Source organism: Cladosporium halotolerans (genome assembly GCF_011745625.1).
Source record: "Cladosporium halotolerans strain TM138-S3 chromosome Unknown Sca4, whole genome shotgun sequence".
Lineage (NCBI taxonomy): Eukaryota > Fungi > Ascomycota > Dothideomycetes > Cladosporiales > Cladosporiaceae > Cladosporium > Cladosporium halotolerans.
Window position 1 is genome coordinate 261112 of NW_027191455.1, and position 18471 is coordinate 279582.

General features: G+C 53.9%; 8 protein-coding genes across 8 annotated transcripts; 5 read left to right on the top strand and 3 right to left on the bottom strand.

The window, feature by feature from the left end:
* Positions 1-282: 282 nt before the first annotated feature.
* Positions 283-3568, bottom strand: WHR41_01551 (uncharacterized protein; the record flags this gene model as incomplete). The annotated part of the gene is made up of 6 exons (XM_069370157.1): positions 3115-3568; positions 2794-3019; positions 2639-2733; positions 1316-2580; positions 934-1261; positions 283-507 (listed from the first exon to the last, which is right to left on the bottom strand). Exons 1-6 carry the CDS (start codon positions 3139-3141, stop codon positions 283-285), a joined length of 2166 nt encoding a protein of 721 aa, XP_069232878.1. The 5' UTR covers positions 3142-3568.
* Positions 3569-3738: 170 nt separating this feature from the next.
* On the top strand, positions 3739-5819 carry WHR41_01552 (uncharacterized protein). The gene is made up of 2 exons (XM_069370158.1): positions 3739-4000; positions 4057-5819. Exons 1-2 carry the CDS (start codon positions 3833-3835, stop codon positions 5689-5691), a joined length of 1803 nt encoding a protein of 600 aa, XP_069232877.1. The 5' UTR covers positions 3739-3832; the 3' UTR covers positions 5692-5819.
* WHR41_01553 (uncharacterized protein) lies at positions 5669-6935 on the bottom strand. Its single transcript, XM_069370159.1, has 3 exons — positions 6656-6935; positions 6289-6452; positions 5669-6199 (listed from the first exon to the last, which is right to left on the bottom strand). The coding sequence occupies exons 1-3, from the start codon at positions 6841-6843 to the stop codon at positions 6081-6083; spliced, it is 471 nt and encodes a 156-aa protein (XP_069232876.1). The 5' UTR covers positions 6844-6935; the 3' UTR covers positions 5669-6080.
* A 265-nt stretch (positions 6936-7200) lies between these two features.
* Positions 7201-8571, top strand: WHR41_01554 (uncharacterized protein; the record flags this gene model as incomplete). The annotated part of the gene is made up of 1 exon (XM_069370160.1): positions 7201-8571. One exon carries the CDS (start codon positions 7201-7203, stop codon positions 8569-8571), a length of 1371 nt encoding a protein of 456 aa, XP_069232883.1.
* A 2383-nt stretch (positions 8572-10954) lies between these two features.
* Positions 10955-11949, top strand: WHR41_01555 (uncharacterized protein; the record flags this gene model as incomplete). The annotated part of the gene is made up of 2 exons (XM_069370161.1): positions 10955-11102; positions 11156-11949. 2 exons carry the CDS (start codon positions 10955-10957, stop codon positions 11947-11949), a joined length of 942 nt encoding a protein of 313 aa, XP_069232882.1.
* Positions 11088-12027, bottom strand: WHR41_01556 (uncharacterized protein). The gene is made up of 2 exons (XM_069370162.1): positions 11781-12027; positions 11088-11718 (listed from the first exon to the last, which is right to left on the bottom strand). The coding sequence occupies exons 1-2, from the start codon at positions 11847-11849 to the stop codon at positions 11284-11286; spliced, it is 504 nt and encodes a 167-aa protein (XP_069232881.1). The 5' UTR covers positions 11850-12027; the 3' UTR covers positions 11088-11283.
* Positions 12028-12180: 153 nt separating this feature from the next.
* WHR41_01557 (uncharacterized protein) lies at positions 12181-14055 on the top strand (the record flags this gene model as incomplete). The annotated part of the gene is made up of 1 exon (XM_069370163.1): positions 12181-14055. The coding sequence occupies one exon, from the start codon at positions 12181-12183 to the stop codon at positions 14053-14055; it is 1875 nt and encodes a 624-aa protein (XP_069232880.1).
* A 3501-nt stretch (positions 14056-17556) lies between these two features.
* Positions 17557-18458, top strand: WHR41_01558 (uncharacterized protein). The gene is made up of 3 exons (XM_069370164.1): positions 17557-17917; positions 17980-18250; positions 18306-18458. The coding sequence occupies exons 1-2, from the start codon at positions 17910-17912 to the stop codon at positions 18239-18241; spliced, it is 270 nt and encodes an 89-aa protein (XP_069232875.1). The 5' UTR covers positions 17557-17909; the 3' UTR covers positions 18242-18250; positions 18306-18458.
* Positions 18459-18471: the final 13 nt, after the last annotated feature.

The window sequence follows — 18471 nt, forward strand, 5'->3', positions numbered from 1 at the left end:
ATCATGCTGTGCGGCAGAAACTCAAGATGAACTGGATGAAATGTGTTTCTTTGCAAAAACGACTTTTATGCATCGACCGTTGAAACCCGCAGGACCAAAAAGCACCCTCGGACGCAAAACAACTCGCTCGAACGAAAGTGGTGAAGCCCTACAATCGACTCTCTCGCATCGGCCGTCGAAAGATACAAAAAAAAAAAGAAAAAAAAGAGAATAGCACCTATCGCCCAGCCCGTCTACGCGCAGAAGCCGAGAAACCCATGCGTCCAGCAATGAAGCAACGCTCTACGCTTTCCCACCAGCCTCACCATCTCCACTTCCACTGCCGTTACCGCTACCGCTCGAAGACGCCGCGCTCTTCTTCGTCAGCGTCGGGGTCCTGCTCCCGCCTCCGCCACTGTTGCGCCCGCTGCCGAAGCTGCTGCTGCGGCTGCGCTGGCCGGGTCGGCTGGCGTGGAAGCCGGCGTGGTAGGAAGAGGCTTTGTGGACGCGGGAGTCTTGCTTGGATTTCTGGGAGAGAATCAATATTCGCTGCTCGGACGTTCTCTGTGAAACTCGAGAGAAAGAAAAGAAAAGAGAACAAGGTGGATTTGTGGAAGAGTGAATTTTTTTTGTGGTAATGTGCCGTGCCTTCTCCTGCAGAAAATTTGTATGCGGTGCCTGCTCTTCTCCTGTGTGCGCTTCTTTACAAAGAAGAGAAGAAGGCTTGGAAGAGGCCCGCCCGCCCGCCCTCCAGTCGTGTCCTGATTTGCCAAGTGCTATTGTTTTTTCGCTGGCGAAGGGCCGGAGGGGACAGGCTCGTGACAATTCAGAAAATAAACAATGACTCGCTGAACATGTGAAAATTTCAAAAAACAATCGCTGGCCCAGGGCAGACCTCTCACACAATGCATTCGGTGACAAAAGAGTAGGATGCTGCGCACTGGGTCAACGTACCGAGTTGCTCGGCCTTCGCTCCCGATCATCGCCCAGTCGCAGGCGCTCCATGCGCTGCTGGCTGTCGTCGCCGTCCTGATCCCTCGCTGCGCTCCTGCCGCCGGTAGCCGCCGCTCCAGGGGCGCGAACTGCAGGCGCCGCCGAGTGTCCGTTCTGCTTCATCGAATCCGCGAGAGCAGAAAGACGGTCCCACTTCGCTTTGCGAGTGGCCTTTTCGGACTCGAGGTTGTTCTGCTGCTCTGTGTATTCATGCGAGCAGTCGTCGAAGAGTTGAGGGTTGACTTCCATGAAAAGCTTCATGGCGTTGTAAACCATGCCATGGATGGTCCTACAGGAGATTAGCTTGGCTCAAATCAAGTGGATAGTGAGAAAATGTTCATACCTGTTCCAGTGTCCCTTCGAGTTCTCGTAAAGGGGCTTGAACATAATCGGGAGGATAACGTCGACGTTGTCGCTAACCAAGTTGCAGAAATATTCGTTGTTCCAGAAGTAAAGCGCACGTTCAGCGACCTGGAAATGCGGGCTCGCCACGCTCTTCGCGAGTTGATTGAACAAGGGCTCTTGGACCTTTGCAAACTCCGCAGGGTCCATTACCTCGAAAATGTCTTCGACTTCGTTCAAGAACATGACCTCTTTGGTGCTGTTCACCTTAGGCCAGTAACGCAGGAGACCGAGTACAACCTCTTCGGTGAGAGCGGCGTCCTTCTCGAGGAATTGCACAATGCAGTATGCCAACTGCGGGTGGTACATGCTCAGACTCTTGACCTTGTGCAGCGGAATTAACACCCTGGTCAAGAACAGCTTGTGTTCCTCCTTCAACGGCAACGCGAAACCGTTGATGATTGATCCAAGGATTTCCAGCAGCTCTGCAATACCGTTGAAGCGCTCGGTCTCGTAGATGAATTGAAAGAAGACATTGTTGATGCTCCGCCTGATGAAAGATCTCAGGTTGAGGAACTTGCCGTATATCCGATGCAGGGTGGTTTTCAAGAAGTCGCGTTCGCGAGGGTCTTCCGAGTCAAACAGCTCCAGTAATGAGAGGACGAAGCCGTGGTCTATGTATTGTTTGGCGTAATTGGTGTTAAAGTCCTGGCTCTCGATGAAGCGCAAGAAGAACTCGTAGACGACCTGAATATGCGGCCAGGCGACTTCCAGGACAGGCTCGTCTTCTTCCGGATCGAATGCCTCGCCTTGCGGGTTCACCGGAGGTGGTATGGGCCTGAACAGGTTTTTGCTGAACATCTCGACGACTCTGGGGTACATCGGCTCCGAGATGACTTGACGGTTTTGTGCAACGTAATCCAAGAGTTCGTGCAGAGCGAGTCGCTTGATCTCCTTGCTCTTCATGTCGCCTGACGCATCGTTGAAATCAAAGATGATGTTGCACTGATCCAACTTTTGCATGAAGAGTTCCTGACGACGGTTCGGAGGGACCTCATGGAAGCCGGGGAGCTTCTCAAGCTCACGCTGCCTCTGATCGGAGATATCGAATCGGGAGGAATGCTGTCTTTTGGGTGTCCGTACACCTTCTGGGACCACATCTTTCGGAGTAGCCTGCAGCCTGTCGAACAAGAGGCTCTTTTGTCCCGCTTTCGGAGGGGCGAGGTCGTGAGGCATCGTTTCTGCCGCGCCGGGAGGCGGGATGTGCTGCGCGCATACCGGTCAGAAGGGCTCAATCCACAAGTCTTAGGCAGGTTGTACTTACAGGTGCGCTTGGGCTGATCACGACGCTGGGGTTCATCGCGCCATGCCTGCCAGGAGTGTTTGGTCCGCCCTGAGCTTGTCCTGCATTTGCGCCGCCTGCACCGCCGAATGAGCCATGTTGAGATTTGGATGACGGGGGCTGATTTGTGCTCATACCCGATGGGCCAGGGTTGGGTGCGCCGGGGTGTGATTGATTGGGGCCATCGGAGCCCGACAACGACTTACTTCGAGAGTCGACGAGGTTGGAGGTCGAGGAGGTGGGAGTTGCTTGGCCTGAGCCGGCGGGAGACTGGTTGGTTTGCGGCGACGCGGTGCCAGAGGAGCTATCCTTCTTCTTCGCAAGCTTGTTGCCCTCCTTGTCCTTGTCGCGAGTGCGTGAGAGCTGTTCTTGCTGTCAGAGAAACACATCAACATAGGCACACGCCCAATCCTTTGGCTTGGGGAGTGAGGGCGGGTGATGGATCGATCACAACGTACCACGCGTTGCCTGAAGCCCTTCATCATGAATCAAAAGCTGTTGCGCTGGAGAGACAGGCAGCAAATGCTGCTCTGCGAGGAGAGGGTCCGGCCCTGAGGTACGCGAGCCTGCTCCTGCCGATCGTTTGTCTCAGGGCGACAGTGAAGGTGAGAGCTGCGCTGGACGTGTTGGATTGAGGATGTAGTGCGGTGAGGAGCTGATCAGCACGGCGTGGAGCGCGCGGGCGACGATGGTGATGCGGTCGGGGCGGGAGGTGGGCTGGTGGGAGTGTGCTTGTCGTCACGGGTCGACCAGTCGCCAAGCCGAGTATGGGCCGCGCGCGGAGGAAACAAGGTACGGCCCGCAGAATAGAAGGGCGAGGGAGGAGCTGCACTGGCGAGCGACGGCGACGGGCGACAGAGCGGCGGATGTTGGCTCACACGGGGCGGTGGACGAGCGGCAGGCGGGGGCTTCTGCGGCGTCGATGCGGCGGCGTAGCAACAACATCAGTACGGTGGTCGTAATAAGGTCAGGGCGGCGCGGCATCTGCCGTGTTGTAAAGCGCGGGGCTGCGTCGGCCCATTCGCTGCGTCTTGCTCTAGCTGCGGCAGCCAGCGTCGCCAGCTCCCGCCGGCCTACATACGGGAAGACGTGCATATCAATCTGCCGCGCCGCAAGATAGCGCCGTCTCACGGCAGATATCACGTGAAGCCATCGTCGTGTGGGCAGGGAGCAGAGATGCCGGGAGCAGTTGCGCAGATGTCGGACGGTGTTCCGGCAGACTCTTCCACCGCGCCCATACACACCGTTCCGCAAGAGCGGGTCATCAGCATCGAGCATCCGTGCATCGTACGGAACTTCGACAATGGGCTCAAGTCGCTAGGTGGCGAGCCTCAGATGAAGCACGTGAGTATCACTGGTCAGCAGAGCCACACCGAGCTCCACTTATTGACAATCTCTAGGCACTTGAACATCAGGTCGGAGACAGCCAACTCAACCCGGAAAAACCGCTTGAAGAGCCTACCCTCGGTGTTTCTCTCCGGCCACACGATCCGTTTTCAAAGAAACTCGTATCAAGCGCAATCGAATCTCGAAATATTCTAGTCCAAGTTACCCTGCCTAAACGGACAGGTCGCAAAAGGAAGCGAGGCACCGATGATCCGTTTACTTACCCTTCCGAGCCGGAGCGTCCCAATGCTAGTATAACAGCGCCCGAGTTCCTTCAAAGACTCAGAGACAATGAAAGTAAATACGACATCGAAGCCGTCGGCATGATCGGTGAAACGCATCGTTTCCGTAATTTACCGGATTTCCAGATGATAGCCAGCGACAACGCAATGATGCGCGAGCTTATCACCCACGCCAGCAAACCCAATTACGACAGCCTCAAACAGATGCACATCGATATGAGGCCCGGAGCGGCACATATAGAGTCTTTTGTAGCGCCGCCGACTTTCATGTCCGTAACACAGCCATACCGCTACGAGTACAACCAGGCTGCTGGAGTCAAGTTCGAACAAGACGCTTCTGGCAACGTCACCACCACAAACATCCAAGCACCGCCTCGCCGCGTAGTATCGGCCATCGAACCAGACGTCGAAGAAGTGCCGCAAGGTCCTCCGCCAAATCTCAAGCGCCACCAGTCTTTCGGCACCTACCTCGACGCAGCCGTCAACGCCCTGAACGAGCTCCTCGACAAACGCCCCCTCATCACCCGCCGCGTCGCCCAGAACTTCATCCCGCAGTACAGCGACACCGTCTTCAAGGAAGCCACGCAATGGGTCGGCTACAGCTTCCGCGCGGGCCCCTGGCGCGACAGCCTGGTCAAATACGGCGTCGACCCGCGCAAAGACCCCAAGTACCGCGTATACCAGACGCTCATGTTCCAGGTCGACAAGCGCGTCGACACGGCGGGACTCGACGAGCGCGCCCGGCCCGAGGGCTGGAAGAGCCACATTTTCGACGGCGCGCACATGACGCTCGGCGGCAAGACGTGGCAGATCTGCGACGTCACGGACCCGCTGCTGCGCGCGATCTTCGACACCACGGCCGTCCAGGAGGCGTGCGACGTGCACCAGTTCGGCTGGTTCTACAATGGCACGTTGTGCAAGGCGCGCGCGATCATGCGCGACAAGATTGACTGTCTGCTGCGCGGCGTTGAGCAGCCGCAAGCGGAGTATGAGAAGATCGCTAAGATGCCTGAGCGGATCACGAGGGAGAAGTTGGCAGAGACTTATCTCGATGATACGGAGGTTGGGTCGAAGGCCACCGAGCTCTCGATTGAAGTTAGGAGTATGGCTAGGTTGGGGGTGAAGCTGACCGAGAACCGGGCGAAGGAGAAGAGGTTCAAGGAAGCGTTGGCCAAGTCGGGACGCGTGGACGGCGGTTCTGACGAAGACAACGGAGATGGTGGCAATGATAACGATGAGGATCTGGGTGCGATTGATCCGGCACTAATGGGAGATGGGGATGCGGACGAGACTATGCAAGGCGATTTCGACGCGGACGACGACGAGGATGCCGGCGCAGATCTTGAGGCGCTAGGTGAATTGGAGGATGATGGAGAGGAAGAAGAGCAGCCACAGCAAGATGAATGAGACATGCGAAGGATAGACCTTAGATACCCCTGCACTTCCTGAACGCTTTCCGCAAGCACTAGCCATTCAATCCGCTGGCTTTATGCATTACTCATCTAAGCGCGGAACCTAAGCACGTGTCTCACAAACTCCAGATCATGGCGAGCGCAAATTGATAGAATCGCTTCCAGGCGGTCTCCAACAATACAAAGAAAAAGCTGTACAAGCGTTGTCATTCCGCGCCGGCTATCCCGGCATCGCGTAATGTTGGCAAAGTAGTACACGCTGCGGCTTTCCACAGCAGCAAGTAGCAGAGGACCCACATTGTACATTCCACCGTCCCCTCCTATCTGGCGTGATCTATCTTGTCTTCTGGTGCACCTCACGGTCGCTGTTCCGGCGCGCGGCGCTTACGAGCTCGTGGGGAAAAGGTCCTCCTTCAGCACAACACCCAGCTCCTCGCGGATGCCCTGGAGCTCAGTCAGGTACTCGTCGTACTGGCTCTTGTTCTCGACCTTGGCGTTGATGCCTGAGTGGAAGTGTTAGCGCGGCGTCCAGTGCGTGTCGCCAGCCTCGTGACTCTTGTGGCTAGAAACGTGGGATATCAAGCAGACGCACCCTCGAATATCCTGACGGCAGTGGGGAAGTCGTTGACGCGCCTGGCGGCTCTGAGGGCGGCGATGACAACGCTGGGGGAGGGGACAAGATCGTAGGCGAAGGCGTTGTTGAGGTTACGCTGCAGCTCGAAGACGTCCTGGACGTTCTCGAACTCCTTCTCGTATCTGCGCGCAGCGGGTCAGCACATGGTATTTCGCAGTCCACCACTTCTCCGAACACCCAGATAGCCACGTGCATGCGCTGCACATGGCGTGTGGAGCCATTGAGCAAGTATGCGCCTTTTCCTCGTCCCTATCATGTCGCCATCTCTCCTCCGGCCATTGCATCCTCCGAACCCTCCCATCCCCCCCATTCGGGGTCATCGTACCTGGCGGTGAAGTCCTCGAAGCTCTCCTCGTGGTGCGGGTCGTGGGCGTCGACGTCGGCACCGGCGAGCCTGCTGGGGCCGGCAGAGAAGGCGGCGCGCTGGAAGACGGGCTTCTGCACGAAGGCGCGGCGGGCGAAGGGGGCGACGCGGGCGCGCGAGGCGCTGCGGATGAAGGCGGCGGCGGACATGGCGGTGGTGTATGAGGCGGTGGAGGGTGCGGAGCGGAGATTTCGTGGGAGGTGGTATAGAGCTGCTCGGCCGTTGCTGAGGTGCAGACGCATTGGATGGAAGCTTTCGGGTCAGGACTTGGCAGGAGGATGATTGGCCGTACGCACGTGCCCTCAGCGTCGCCGGCACGTCAGACTTGTCGGTCTTCGCCTACAAATTACTTTTTCTCGACGATTGGGGAACGTAGTTTAGAACATTGCAAATACGATGGAGAACTGGTGTAAAGTACGAGGCTTATCATATCAGCTGTAAGCGAGTCGGTTGATGGCAAAGCCCCCAAGTCACAAGTAATAGAAACCAGCATTGCAATCGCGACAATGAGTGACGAAGCTGAAAAATCACCTTTGCTGAGGCAAAGGAAGCCGACCGAAAAGACTCAAGCGCATAGTCAGGGAGATGCATCTCCCTCAGTTCAGACCACGCAAACACAGGATGGAGACGTCGAGGCAGATTTCTCCTGGACGAATCCATTGACCTGGACGCGTTCTATGCAGCTTGCGCCGGTCTACATCGCTGTCTTTCTTGTGATGGCCGCCGCATACTGGAGCAAATTCCTAGACCAGCCTTCGTTCGATGCAAGTACTCCAGAGATGTGCAGAGGCACGTTCAACTATGGTTTCCGGATCAATGCGGCGAGGAGCCAGATCGAACGACTTTCGTCTCATAGCTGGGAGTATGGCATCGGCGCTGAAGCTCAGCTAGAGCTCCTGGATCCAGAGCGGACTGTCTTTGCCCGAGACCCTTTCCCAGCGGACAAGATCCAAAAGTTGCCCCTCAAAAAGCCGTTGGGTCTTCTGTGGATGCATCGTCACATTCGGAAGGGAGAGCCGACTCTGTACGCAGATGACTACAGCGTCTCCGATCCAGCCGCACTGGGCGTTCCGGCTCTCATGCTAGGCCAACGCGATTCAGCAACGTTCCAAGCCGCTATGAGACAAAAGGACTACCTGCTCAAAGATGCAAAGAGGTACAGCAATGGCGCTATCAGCCACCGTGTCGAGGTCGCAGAGCTGTGGTCCGATGCCATCTCGATGTTTCCGCCCTTTTTGGCTTTCTCTGCTGTTGCAGCAAATGATCTAGACCTCATGAAAGAGGCAGTGAGGCAGTGTGGACTGTACCGGGAGGTCCTCATGGTGCCATCGGGCCCGAAGAAGGGGCTGTGGAAGCACATCGTAGGCCAAAGCGAGATGGCAGACGAGGAAGTTTGGAGCACCGGTGCGGCTTGGGCAGCATACGGCATGGTCCGCGTTCGCGCCACGATCTCTGGATGGCGACCGAGCAATAAGACAATGGCACGGGAGGTGCAGGACCTTGACGAATGGATTGGAGAGATCATTGACGGCGCCATGCGGACTGACGATGACACGTCCGGCTTGTTGAGGAATTACTTGGGCGATGAAAAGTGGTTTGGCGAAACATCAGGCACAGCTCTGCTTGCCGCCGCTGCGTATCGCATGGCTGTACTCAATCCAGCGATGTTCGCCGAACCTCAATATGTGGATTGGGCACACCAGAAGAGGCAAGCTGTGCTTGGACGCGTAGACAACAACGGCTTCGCCTATCCAGCGGTCAACCCACTCAAGCATGCTTCAACAGAGCCTGTCAAGGAATCGGCAGAAGGCGAGAGTTTCCTGTTGATGCTTGGCTCTGCATGGCGGGATTGCGTATGCGCAGGTGTGTGCAAATAGAATTGCGTAAGGATGTATATCTCAAATCTTCCATCAAAAAAATGACTTCGCTTTCCTTGGACTTGTACATCACAACTCATCATCTCGAATCTGGAACATTGATTCAATCATATGCATGGCCTGTCAGCGGACCCGATGCACACGTTTGGGGTGTGTATCTGTGTATAAATAGATGCAGACATAAAATGTGGAATACTTCAGACTTCAGGTATAGCTATACTTGTTACCATCGATATTTCGATGAATAATCTTCGGATAGGGTCCAAAATGATTGCAAAACGATGGGCCGTTCCGCGAATCGAACGCGGGGCCTCTTGCAGATCTGGCAATTGACCCAAAGCAAGAATTATACCACTAAACCAAACGGCCCTTGACAAAATGTTACGTAATCAGTGTTTGCAAAACTTATAACCTTTTTCCAATCACAAAGTCCAGAGCCCTGATGCCCACGGCACGTCTAGCCCCCTGAGAAAATGGTTGGTGGCGAACCAAACGTGAGGTTGTCAGGGAGCGTGGCCTCAAGTCATGATGTGTTCAACAAACTTACAGATTCTACGGTCTGAACGCACCGGTACTTCTGATCATGTGCTTTCTTACCCGTGAGACATTTAGCGACATTCATACCCTTTCACTTGAACTTGGATCTGTAGCTTCAGCGTGAAGCTGCTGTGCAGACAAACACAAGGTATGGCCATTTGTTGTTGGTGTCATCTCGATTGCACTATGTCCGCAGCTTCCACGCAGAGTCCGCCACCACCTCGACAGAAGGCTTGCAATGCATGCGCCAGTGCCAAAGTCCGATGCGATAAGAAGCAAGAATGCAGCAGATGCCATGCGCGAGGTATCCAGTGCCAATACCCTCCTACGTCTCAAACACGCAAATTGCCCTCATCCTCCTTTGATCCTACTCCAGCCAGGGGTTCTGGTCAGAAAGAAGCAATCTCAAGAGGCTATGGCGATAGCATGAAGACCTTGCAACCGTTGTCACCAATTTCAAATACAGGTCTCAGGTTACAGCAGCCAGCTGTGTGCAACATTGATGCAGCTGCGATACAGAATCGCTGGCTGAAGCCTTTCTTGCTGACAGCAATGACCGACCGAAAAGTACACCACCTGGTACTACCTTGTTCGTGAAGCAAATACTTACTTCCTACATCGCAATGATCGCAAGCGATGGTCGACCGCCCCCATTCATTCATCGCTCTCATGTCAACAACCAACATCCCTGGAAGCTGCTGTCCCACTGTTTTCAATTGCTCCGAAGACTTCAAACATGTCCAAATGACCAGAAATCATTTGCTTCAGAGCTGCTCAAACGTGAAATGGTCAGACTATTTGACCAACATATCACGTATGACGACAGAACCATGCTCTGTTCTTTCCAAGCTTACCTTCTCTACACCATGACACTCTATTTGAGAGGCGATTGTCCTGATATGAGAGACTTCATGATGAACCTACAACAAATGGCAAGCGCGTCAGTGTCTCAGGGTACTATTACATCCGCCGAGCTGTCACAAGATCCCCCGGACTGGGAATCGTGGGTCTTTCTGGAAGCCAAACGACGTACGGTATACACCATGTACCTATTTGACAACTTGCTGTGTTCCATCGACAATATACCCACTTTCGTGGCAACGGAGCTCACAGGACTGCTGGCACCCGCGGGAAAGGCTCTTTGGGAGGCTCCTGACGACGAAGCATGGTACATGGCTTATAGCTTACAGCAAAGCACATGTGAAGGGAATCCGTTGCGGATCGAAGAGTTGTGGCCATTGCCACGAGAAGCTACCGAAGACGTCTCTAGTCATCGCCAATCGAGAGTCATGAATTGGTTGCAAGGGGTCGATGAGTACGGGACAATGTTGTTTGCGATCACCACAGCATCCCATGGTTGAACATGAGTTTTGGATATTGGAATAGAATTGTCATTCGCATTCCATTGCTACGGAAAATGGCTAAGGCGATCCGACCATGTAAAACATCCTAATAACATTGAAGGCGTCTTAGCTGAAGTAAGACGCCTTCCAACGTTCCCTTCGTAAATACTAGTCCAAAAGAATGCCAAAACTCACTACCGACTACCCGGCATGAGGCGGAAATGTTATATTAGTAGACAACGATTGATGCGAATACTTCCAAATGCCTTGAGGCCGCCAATGGCTCGGCCAATGCAGGATCGGGGAGTTCGGGGAGTTCGGTGAACGCGGAATCGGGCGTAAGACATATGGCCAATCATCACTGTATGAGAAGGGAATCGGAGAAAAGATTCCGATTTATACTCCGAGATTTAAAGGTATCAGCGGGAAGCTCCAGTAATATATAGCAAGTGCAGTCCTGCGATTTCAGAGCAGTGCCTGATGCCTAAAAATCAGACACCAACATGACTACCGAACGTCAGAGTGAACGAATTAATACTCACCATGTGGAAACGACTCCAGCACGGACAAGCGGCTTTGAACAACCGTATACAATATTTGATCGGCGCCAGAAATATCTGATTATCTTCATCGTTTCCGTTGCTGCTACATGTGAGTTCAGTCTTGATTTCGCCATCGAATACCCCTTAGCTCATACTGCGCAGTCTCCGGCTTTGCATCAAACATCTATTTCCCGGCACTACCATCAATCGCTAAAGATCTCGATGTCTCCGTCGAGCTGGTCAACCTAACAGTGACCACTTACCTGATCTTCCAAGGTCTCGCGCCGAGCCTATGGGGGCCCATCTCTGATGCGAAAGGCCGCCGCGTCGCCTTCTGCTGCACCTTTCTGGTCTTCATTGCTGCATGTGTTGGTCTCGCGGAGACAAGAAACTATGCCACGCTCATTGTTATGCGTTGTCTGCAGAGTACCGGTAGCGCTAGCACGATCGCCATCGGATCTGGTGTCATTGGAGATCTCACCACTCGTGCTGAGCGCGGCGGCTTCATGGGACTGTTTCAGGCTGGCCTGCTGGTGCCAGTGGCAGTTGGTCCGATCATTGGAGGTGCATTGGCCGGATCGCTTGGCTGGAGAGCAATTTTCTGGTTTCTGACCATATATGCTGGCGTGTTCTGGATCTTCTTGGTACTGGTTCTTCCGGAGACGCTCAGATCGATTGTCGCAAACGGTGGATTGCTTTCGACAAATTTCTCTGCCAAATACCCTCTGAACCTATATCAGAAATGCACCAGCACGCGATGGGAGCGCGCCAGCGATTCTCAACGTACACCGACGAAACAAGTAGACTTGACTGGCCCACTGCGGATTGTCTTCAGCCAGCGGGCTGCTCCTGTCATCTTCTTCCTCGCAGTATACTATGCCGTCTGGCAGATGAGCATCACCGTCATGTCGACGCTCTTCCATCTTGGCAACCTAGACTTAGACGACGCGAAATGAATCCCTTTGGAAACGAATTAATTGCCCTTATTTTGTACCACATGATTGAGGTGTGAGTATGTCGCGTGTGTTGTGAGGGTAGTTTAGGTTCAAGTGCACGCCCAGGCGAGAGCGTAGATCCCTTGCCCCTCAAAGCACAGAAGGTGGGGTGGAAAAGTTGCTCGCGCACCGAAGAGTCACTTGACGTAGCCCGCGGCGCTGCACCAAACCCTCTCGACTACCACAAACACAATGGCCGCGAAATTTATTGAGGCGCTCAAAGCGCCCAAGCCGGATCCCAAGCCGCTCTACGAGCTCGACAAATACCTCACCCTCCGCACCTACATCAACGGCTACAGCCAGACCGACGATGACATCGAGCTCTGGAAGGCCGTGAGACAACACAAGGTCGCGATCGGCCTCGTCAAGCAGGGCAACAAGGTCGTGCCTAACCTGGCAAGATGGTTCACATTCATTGAGGAGACGGCACACCCGACCATCGACGTGCCCATCCGCTCGAAAGAGGGTGCATCGGATGGCTCCAACTTTGAGATTGGCCTGCCGGACACCGAGAAGGGCGTTGTCACACGTTTCCCGCCGGAGCCTTCTGGCTACCTACACGTCGGTCACATGAAGGCTGCCCTTCTCAACGACTACTTTGCGCACAAGAAGTACAATGGCAAGATGTTCTTGCGCTTTGACGATACCAACCCTACCAAGGAGAAGCAGGAGTACCAGGACTCTATCGTCAAGGACCTTGAGCTCATGGCGATTAAGCCTGATGCCGTGACCTACACCAGCGACTACTTCCAGCTTCTGCACGACAAGTGCAAGGAGATGATCCAGCTCGGCCTCGCGTACGCCGACAACACACCGCAAGAGCAGCTGCGCGCAGAGCGCATGGAGAGGATCGAGAGCGCACACCGCAACGATTCGATCGAGGACAGCCTTGCTCACTTCAAGGAGATGGAGCTTGGCTCGGAGGAGGGCACCAAGTGGTACATCAGGGCGAAGATTGACATGAGCAGTGTCAACGGCCGCATGCGTGACCCCGTCATCTACCGCTGCAACCCCGAACCTCACCACCGCACCGGCAGCACCTGGAAGATGTACCCCACCTATGACTTCGCTTGCCCTATTGTTGACTCCGAGGAGGGCATCACACACGCTCTCCGTACCACAGAGTACAACGACGCCAACGAGCAGTACCAGTGGATCCTCAAATCGCTGAACATGAGGAAGGTCCACAACTGGAACTTTGCCCGCATGGACTTCATCAAGACCTTCCTGTCCAAGCGTAAGCTGACTAAGGTCGTCGACACTGGCAAGGTCTGGGGCTGGGACGACCCTCGCATGCCCACCGTCCGCGGTGTGCGCAGACGTGGCATGACCGTGCCGGCTCTGCAGGAGTACATCATCAAGCAAGGTCCCTCGAAGAACATCACCCTTCAGGACTGGAACTCTTTCTGGGCTACCAACAAGAAGTACATTGACCCTACCGCCGCCCGCTACACTGCGGTCGAGTCGACAAACAAGGTCGTCTGCAACGTCACTGGTGCACCGGAAGCCCCTCGCACCGAGGAGAAGGATGTCCACGCCAAGAACGCTGAGCTGGGCAAGAAGAAGGTTGTCTTCAGCAAGCGCATCATCCTCGACCAGGCAGATGCCCAGTCCTTTGAGGACAACGAGGAGATCACCCTGATGAACTGGGGCAACGCTATCGTTAAGAAGAAGTCTTACTCCCTGAACCCTCTGCAGCTGCTCAAGTCGGCCGACCAGAAGACCATCACCGAGCTCGAGCTTGAGCTGCACCTGCAGGGCGATGTCAAGAAGACCGCCAAGAAGGTTACTTGGCTGTCTGAGGACCAGGAGCTGATTCCTCTGACCATGTACGAGTTTGACTACCTGATCACCAAGGATAAGATGGAGGAGGAGGATTCGCTCGAGTCGTGCCTGAACCCGGTCACCGAGATCAAGACCGAGGCTTTGGCTGACTGCAACGTCGCCGGTCTGAAGGAGAACGACATCGTTCAGTTCGACCGCAAGGGCTTCTACCGCATCGACAAGCCCTTCCAGCATGGACAGAGCGTTGTCGCTTTCCAGATCCCCACTGGTAAGAACAAATAAGCGCAGTTTGACGAGCTACTTTAGATTAGATGATATCAAGAGTGAAATGCTTACGGTAACCCAAACAAACAAGGTCTGCAAAGGCCCCGAGTCACACATCAATGAAGAAAGTGAAGTCATCTTTGAGCGAACTTCCCGCAGGGTAGTTTTTTCATAAACGTTTGCCAATATCTCTGCAACTGACACAGATGTACACTCATCACACACAAAACTCACAGAAGGCATGCTACTCCGAATTATCGACAATGCCAACGCTCACGGATCTCCCACTCAAGCTGCGCAGTCACGTCTACCACTACACCTTGGTTGACGACGAGCCACAAGACGTTTCCAAACCATGCTACGCTCCGCACCCAATGCTGCAAGTCTCGCAGCAGCTGAGAAGAGAGTGCCTCCCAGTATGCTACGGTACGAACACTTTCCAGCTCAAGCTCCGCCCCTTCGATCGCCACCGCACCGTCAGTGCGTTGGTGAAGCTCATGAGCAAGGAGGCCACCGCAAACATCCGCCTCCTGCAAGTCGATCTGTTCGACGACGTTGAATTCAACACCTCGCTACTGAGCGGAGGCGAGCCTCAAGAGCAGTGGCTGGTGAAGCTCGAGACCTGGGAGCTCATTCCACTCATGGACTTCTACCGCACCACGTTAATCTGTGGCGTCCATGTCGTCCTACGTAAGTTCTTAGGAGGATTGGAGTCGGAAGATGGGAGATTGGTCATGGGGAAGGACGACTTATCCTTCTTGATTGATTCGGTGCGGCTGGAGAGATAGGTGAGACTGGGACCGCATGACACTGGAGGGCGCTTCGGTGATGATATGGAAGAGTATTATGAGTCCTTTGGACGACTTTGGGAGGAGGAGCTGCCGGTCGAAAGGGATTTGGATGATCGCCCGGTACACTGGTGATGAAAAACTTGGAAACTACCTAGGTAATGCAAATCTGATTATCCATACTTGGGAATGATGGCATCGTAATTGTTGATAATAGAATCGATGATGCTCGAACCCGGAAGACATTGTTTTTTGAATGTTATATGTGAGAAATGTGTGAAGATGGCATCACATGATACCACTCCATCCCGCGTGGCACAATTGGCTAGCGCGTGAGACTTTTACGATTATCGTGATCTCAAGGTTGAGAGTTCGAGCCTCTCCGTGGGAGTTAAGCTTTTGCTTTTTGGGCGCCTTAACAATGCCTTGATTGATTTTGAAATGATCATGATGGCGATTAAGGAACAATGTATCTTTTTTGGCTTTGGAGGCGAAGCAGTCATCTGGCGGGCTTCTCTCAAGCGTGAATTGCGGCGGACGGCATGAACGACTGAATGTCGCTAACTTGAAGCAGTTGACGCCAACATCTATCTTTGAAACAGAACCAAGCGATTGCTTACGACGAAATGTATTTTTACTGGAAATGAAGTGGGACCACAAATCAAGAGAGCTGGCTACGTTACAAGTCACATCTATTCTACGCTCCCGTACTCATCGCTTTCCTCCCGACCTCAAACCTCTTCAGCATATCTGTATTGTAACCCTTCGGCAAACTTGACGAGGGCTTCTCGCGTCCAGGGAGCGTTTGAGGTGGTAATTTTCTCTCCGGTAGCTTTCGCTCCGGTCGTTTTGCTTCAGGCGTCCTGATTGAAGGAAACTTGTAGCCGTTCATCGAGATGCGGTTGCCAGAGCCTGTCGTTGCCCTCTGCTGGTTCTGGACCTGCTGTAGTTGCTGTCGTAATTGCTTTATTTCACTCCGTGCTGCATCAAGCTCCTTTTGTAGATCTTTAGTCTCGCCTTTCAGATTGTCGGCCTCTTCTTGTGTGGCAAGGTGCTCAGCCTTGCCACCCTTCTTATTCTTCTTGATGCGTTCCTCTGCTGCGCTGACGGCTTCTTCCCTTTTCTTCAGCTCTTCGTCAGCCTTGCTCTGGCTTTGGACCTTCTCATCGATAGCCTGCTCCTTGGAAGCGAGCTCTTGCTCCCGCTTGGCAAGGTCATCGCTTCTTTGCTTCACATCAGCCTCAACCTGCTGGGCCTGCTTCTCCTTCTCTACTACAGCCTGCTCTCTCTTCTTTAGCTCATCCGTCGCAGCAGCGTCGTTTCTTGCCTTATTCGCCGCCTGCTTCTGCTCGTCCTTCCACTTCTTCAGCTCCGGCGTCGGATCCAGGGCCCAGCTCATACCGTAACTCCACTTTTCGAACTCGCTGTATGGCATGTTGTACAAGGTGCCCGAATTGGCGTCTCTGTTGGTGGACATGCCAATGTAGGCGCCTTCGCCCTGATAGCAGTCCCACGTGTGCAGAAAGCCGTCCTCGACCTGTGTCGTCCCGAGCCAATACGATCCTGGCACACCGCCCTGGTAGACGTACCACCAGTTGGGATACTCGTTTAGGCACATCTGGGCTTTGCAGTTGGGGCTGCTGGACGCGAGGTATTTGCCGGTGCGCGCGTCCTTCAGCGCCACTTTTGACCGGTCGTTGCCATCGAACTGTACGAACCATTTGCAGTCGGGCACGTCGCGCGGCGGACAGGTCGTGGCGCCTGGTACGTTGTGGTTGAAGGTCAGAGCCTGGTTGCCGCTGGAGCAGACGTTTTTGATGTAGTAGGAGGAGCCTGTTGGGAAGGCGTCGTTTTCCCAGTCCAGCAATTGGACCCGTGGGTGATTTGGGATGTTGCTGGGAGGTACGGCCATGTTCGATGGTTTGTTAGGGAAACTTAGAGCAGTGGGTTGATCCTTCTTGTTTACAATGTCCTTTTGACAGAATGCTTTTGACGTTCAGGACCGGTTTCTCTGATCGGTGGTATCGCTCACTGGTCCCGTTGACCTCGGAATGTGCGACTCCAAGGAATTGTTGATATGTGGGCAGCGGAGCTATTCGATAGACCTGCCGCGAAACAACTCACCCTCTTTTCGTCAGACGTCTTCTTGGAGCAGCTGGCACGAGTACAGAAAGTGCATTGATTAGACCCGAAGAGACGCCATTCTACCTGCGAGCATCGCTTTCGTCTTGTGGCAGCTGGTTACGCGGAGCTTGCGCGGTTCAAACTCCGTAGCTCCTAGTGCATCGAGTCTTGACATGGTGATAGTCCCCGCGTGTTGTCAGCGTGCATAATCTCCACCAGGATGAAGTCAATTGTCGCATCTAGCAAGACCGGCGTCCCAAGCGCTCGGTGAAGACTGGAGCATGTGCGGGGCCGTTCAGCATTAGCGATCAGCGTCCACTATCAATTTAGGGCGTCTAGAAGTGAAATGCGGTAAGAGCGGCTGAGTGGATGTAGCTGCTTGGTGCCCGCAGATTCCCAAAATGGAAAATGAACGAAGCTTGGAGGCTGGGAGATGCAGATGTCGATGCAATCATTGTGGAGTTGGCTCCGCAAAACAAATTCCCGATCTTTGATCATCCTCGGTGTGTCTCTTCTGAGATGACCATCATGTTGAATACGTCGGCTGATCGGAAATTTTATCGTTCTTGTAATCCGACCGTATCATTTTTGAAACGAGGTAGTCGACAGAGGTCGTTGTGTCGCGTGAAGAGGTACCTGATCCCGGCGGTTGAATCCGATTTCGCCAAACCTTGCGGACATCTACCGGTAACACGGGAGAACTACATGAAAACTAATGTTCGGTCCGTCACCTCCGCTCGGCGTATCCTTGCACATGCGCTAGTTGACGATCTACGCATTCTAGGATCATGTCCCAAGCACAAGCTAACGGACAGAGCTCCCTCGTCGATCAAGCCATTGCAGTACTGCTCTGCCCGTTGTGTTTATATTCGAGCATGATTGAACTTCATAGTCCTGACCTGACTTGAACTCTGCTGCTTGCTTCAAGTACTTTCCTAATAACAACAACATCATTTCACAATGGGCGTGTACGTCATCAGCCGTAATGAAGCAACACGCACCTGCCTCATCCTTCTGACATCTCCAATAGTGAACTCCTAGACGACCCCGCGGGCACTCCGCTTGGCCGCAGAAAGCAGCTGAAGGAGCTGTCCAAGATGTCCGACGAGGAGATCAAGAACCTCTCGCCGGATCAGATCAAAGAAATCATGAAGAACGGCGCCGACCTGAACGAGAAGTTCGAGCCCAACCAGAAGGACAGCTCGCTTAAGATCCGCATCGAATTGGACCTGGAGGTCGAGGTCCACCTGACAGCCCGCGTCCAGGGTGACGTGACCATTGGCTTGCTGTGAGCTATTGCTGTAATGCAGATCCGGTGTTTACTCGCGGATGGTTTCGCTGACTGACGGTTTTCAGGTCAAGCTGAAGGCGATGAGCATTGTTAAATTTGAGACGGCCATGATAGTGTCACTGTCAGCGTTGCAGCCTGGCATTTGTATATAATGTGATGAAATGAATATACCCGGTGGTACAAAGATTGGTGTTTCGTAGCTTTCCCGCGTTTCAGCTTCGCGTGTCCTAC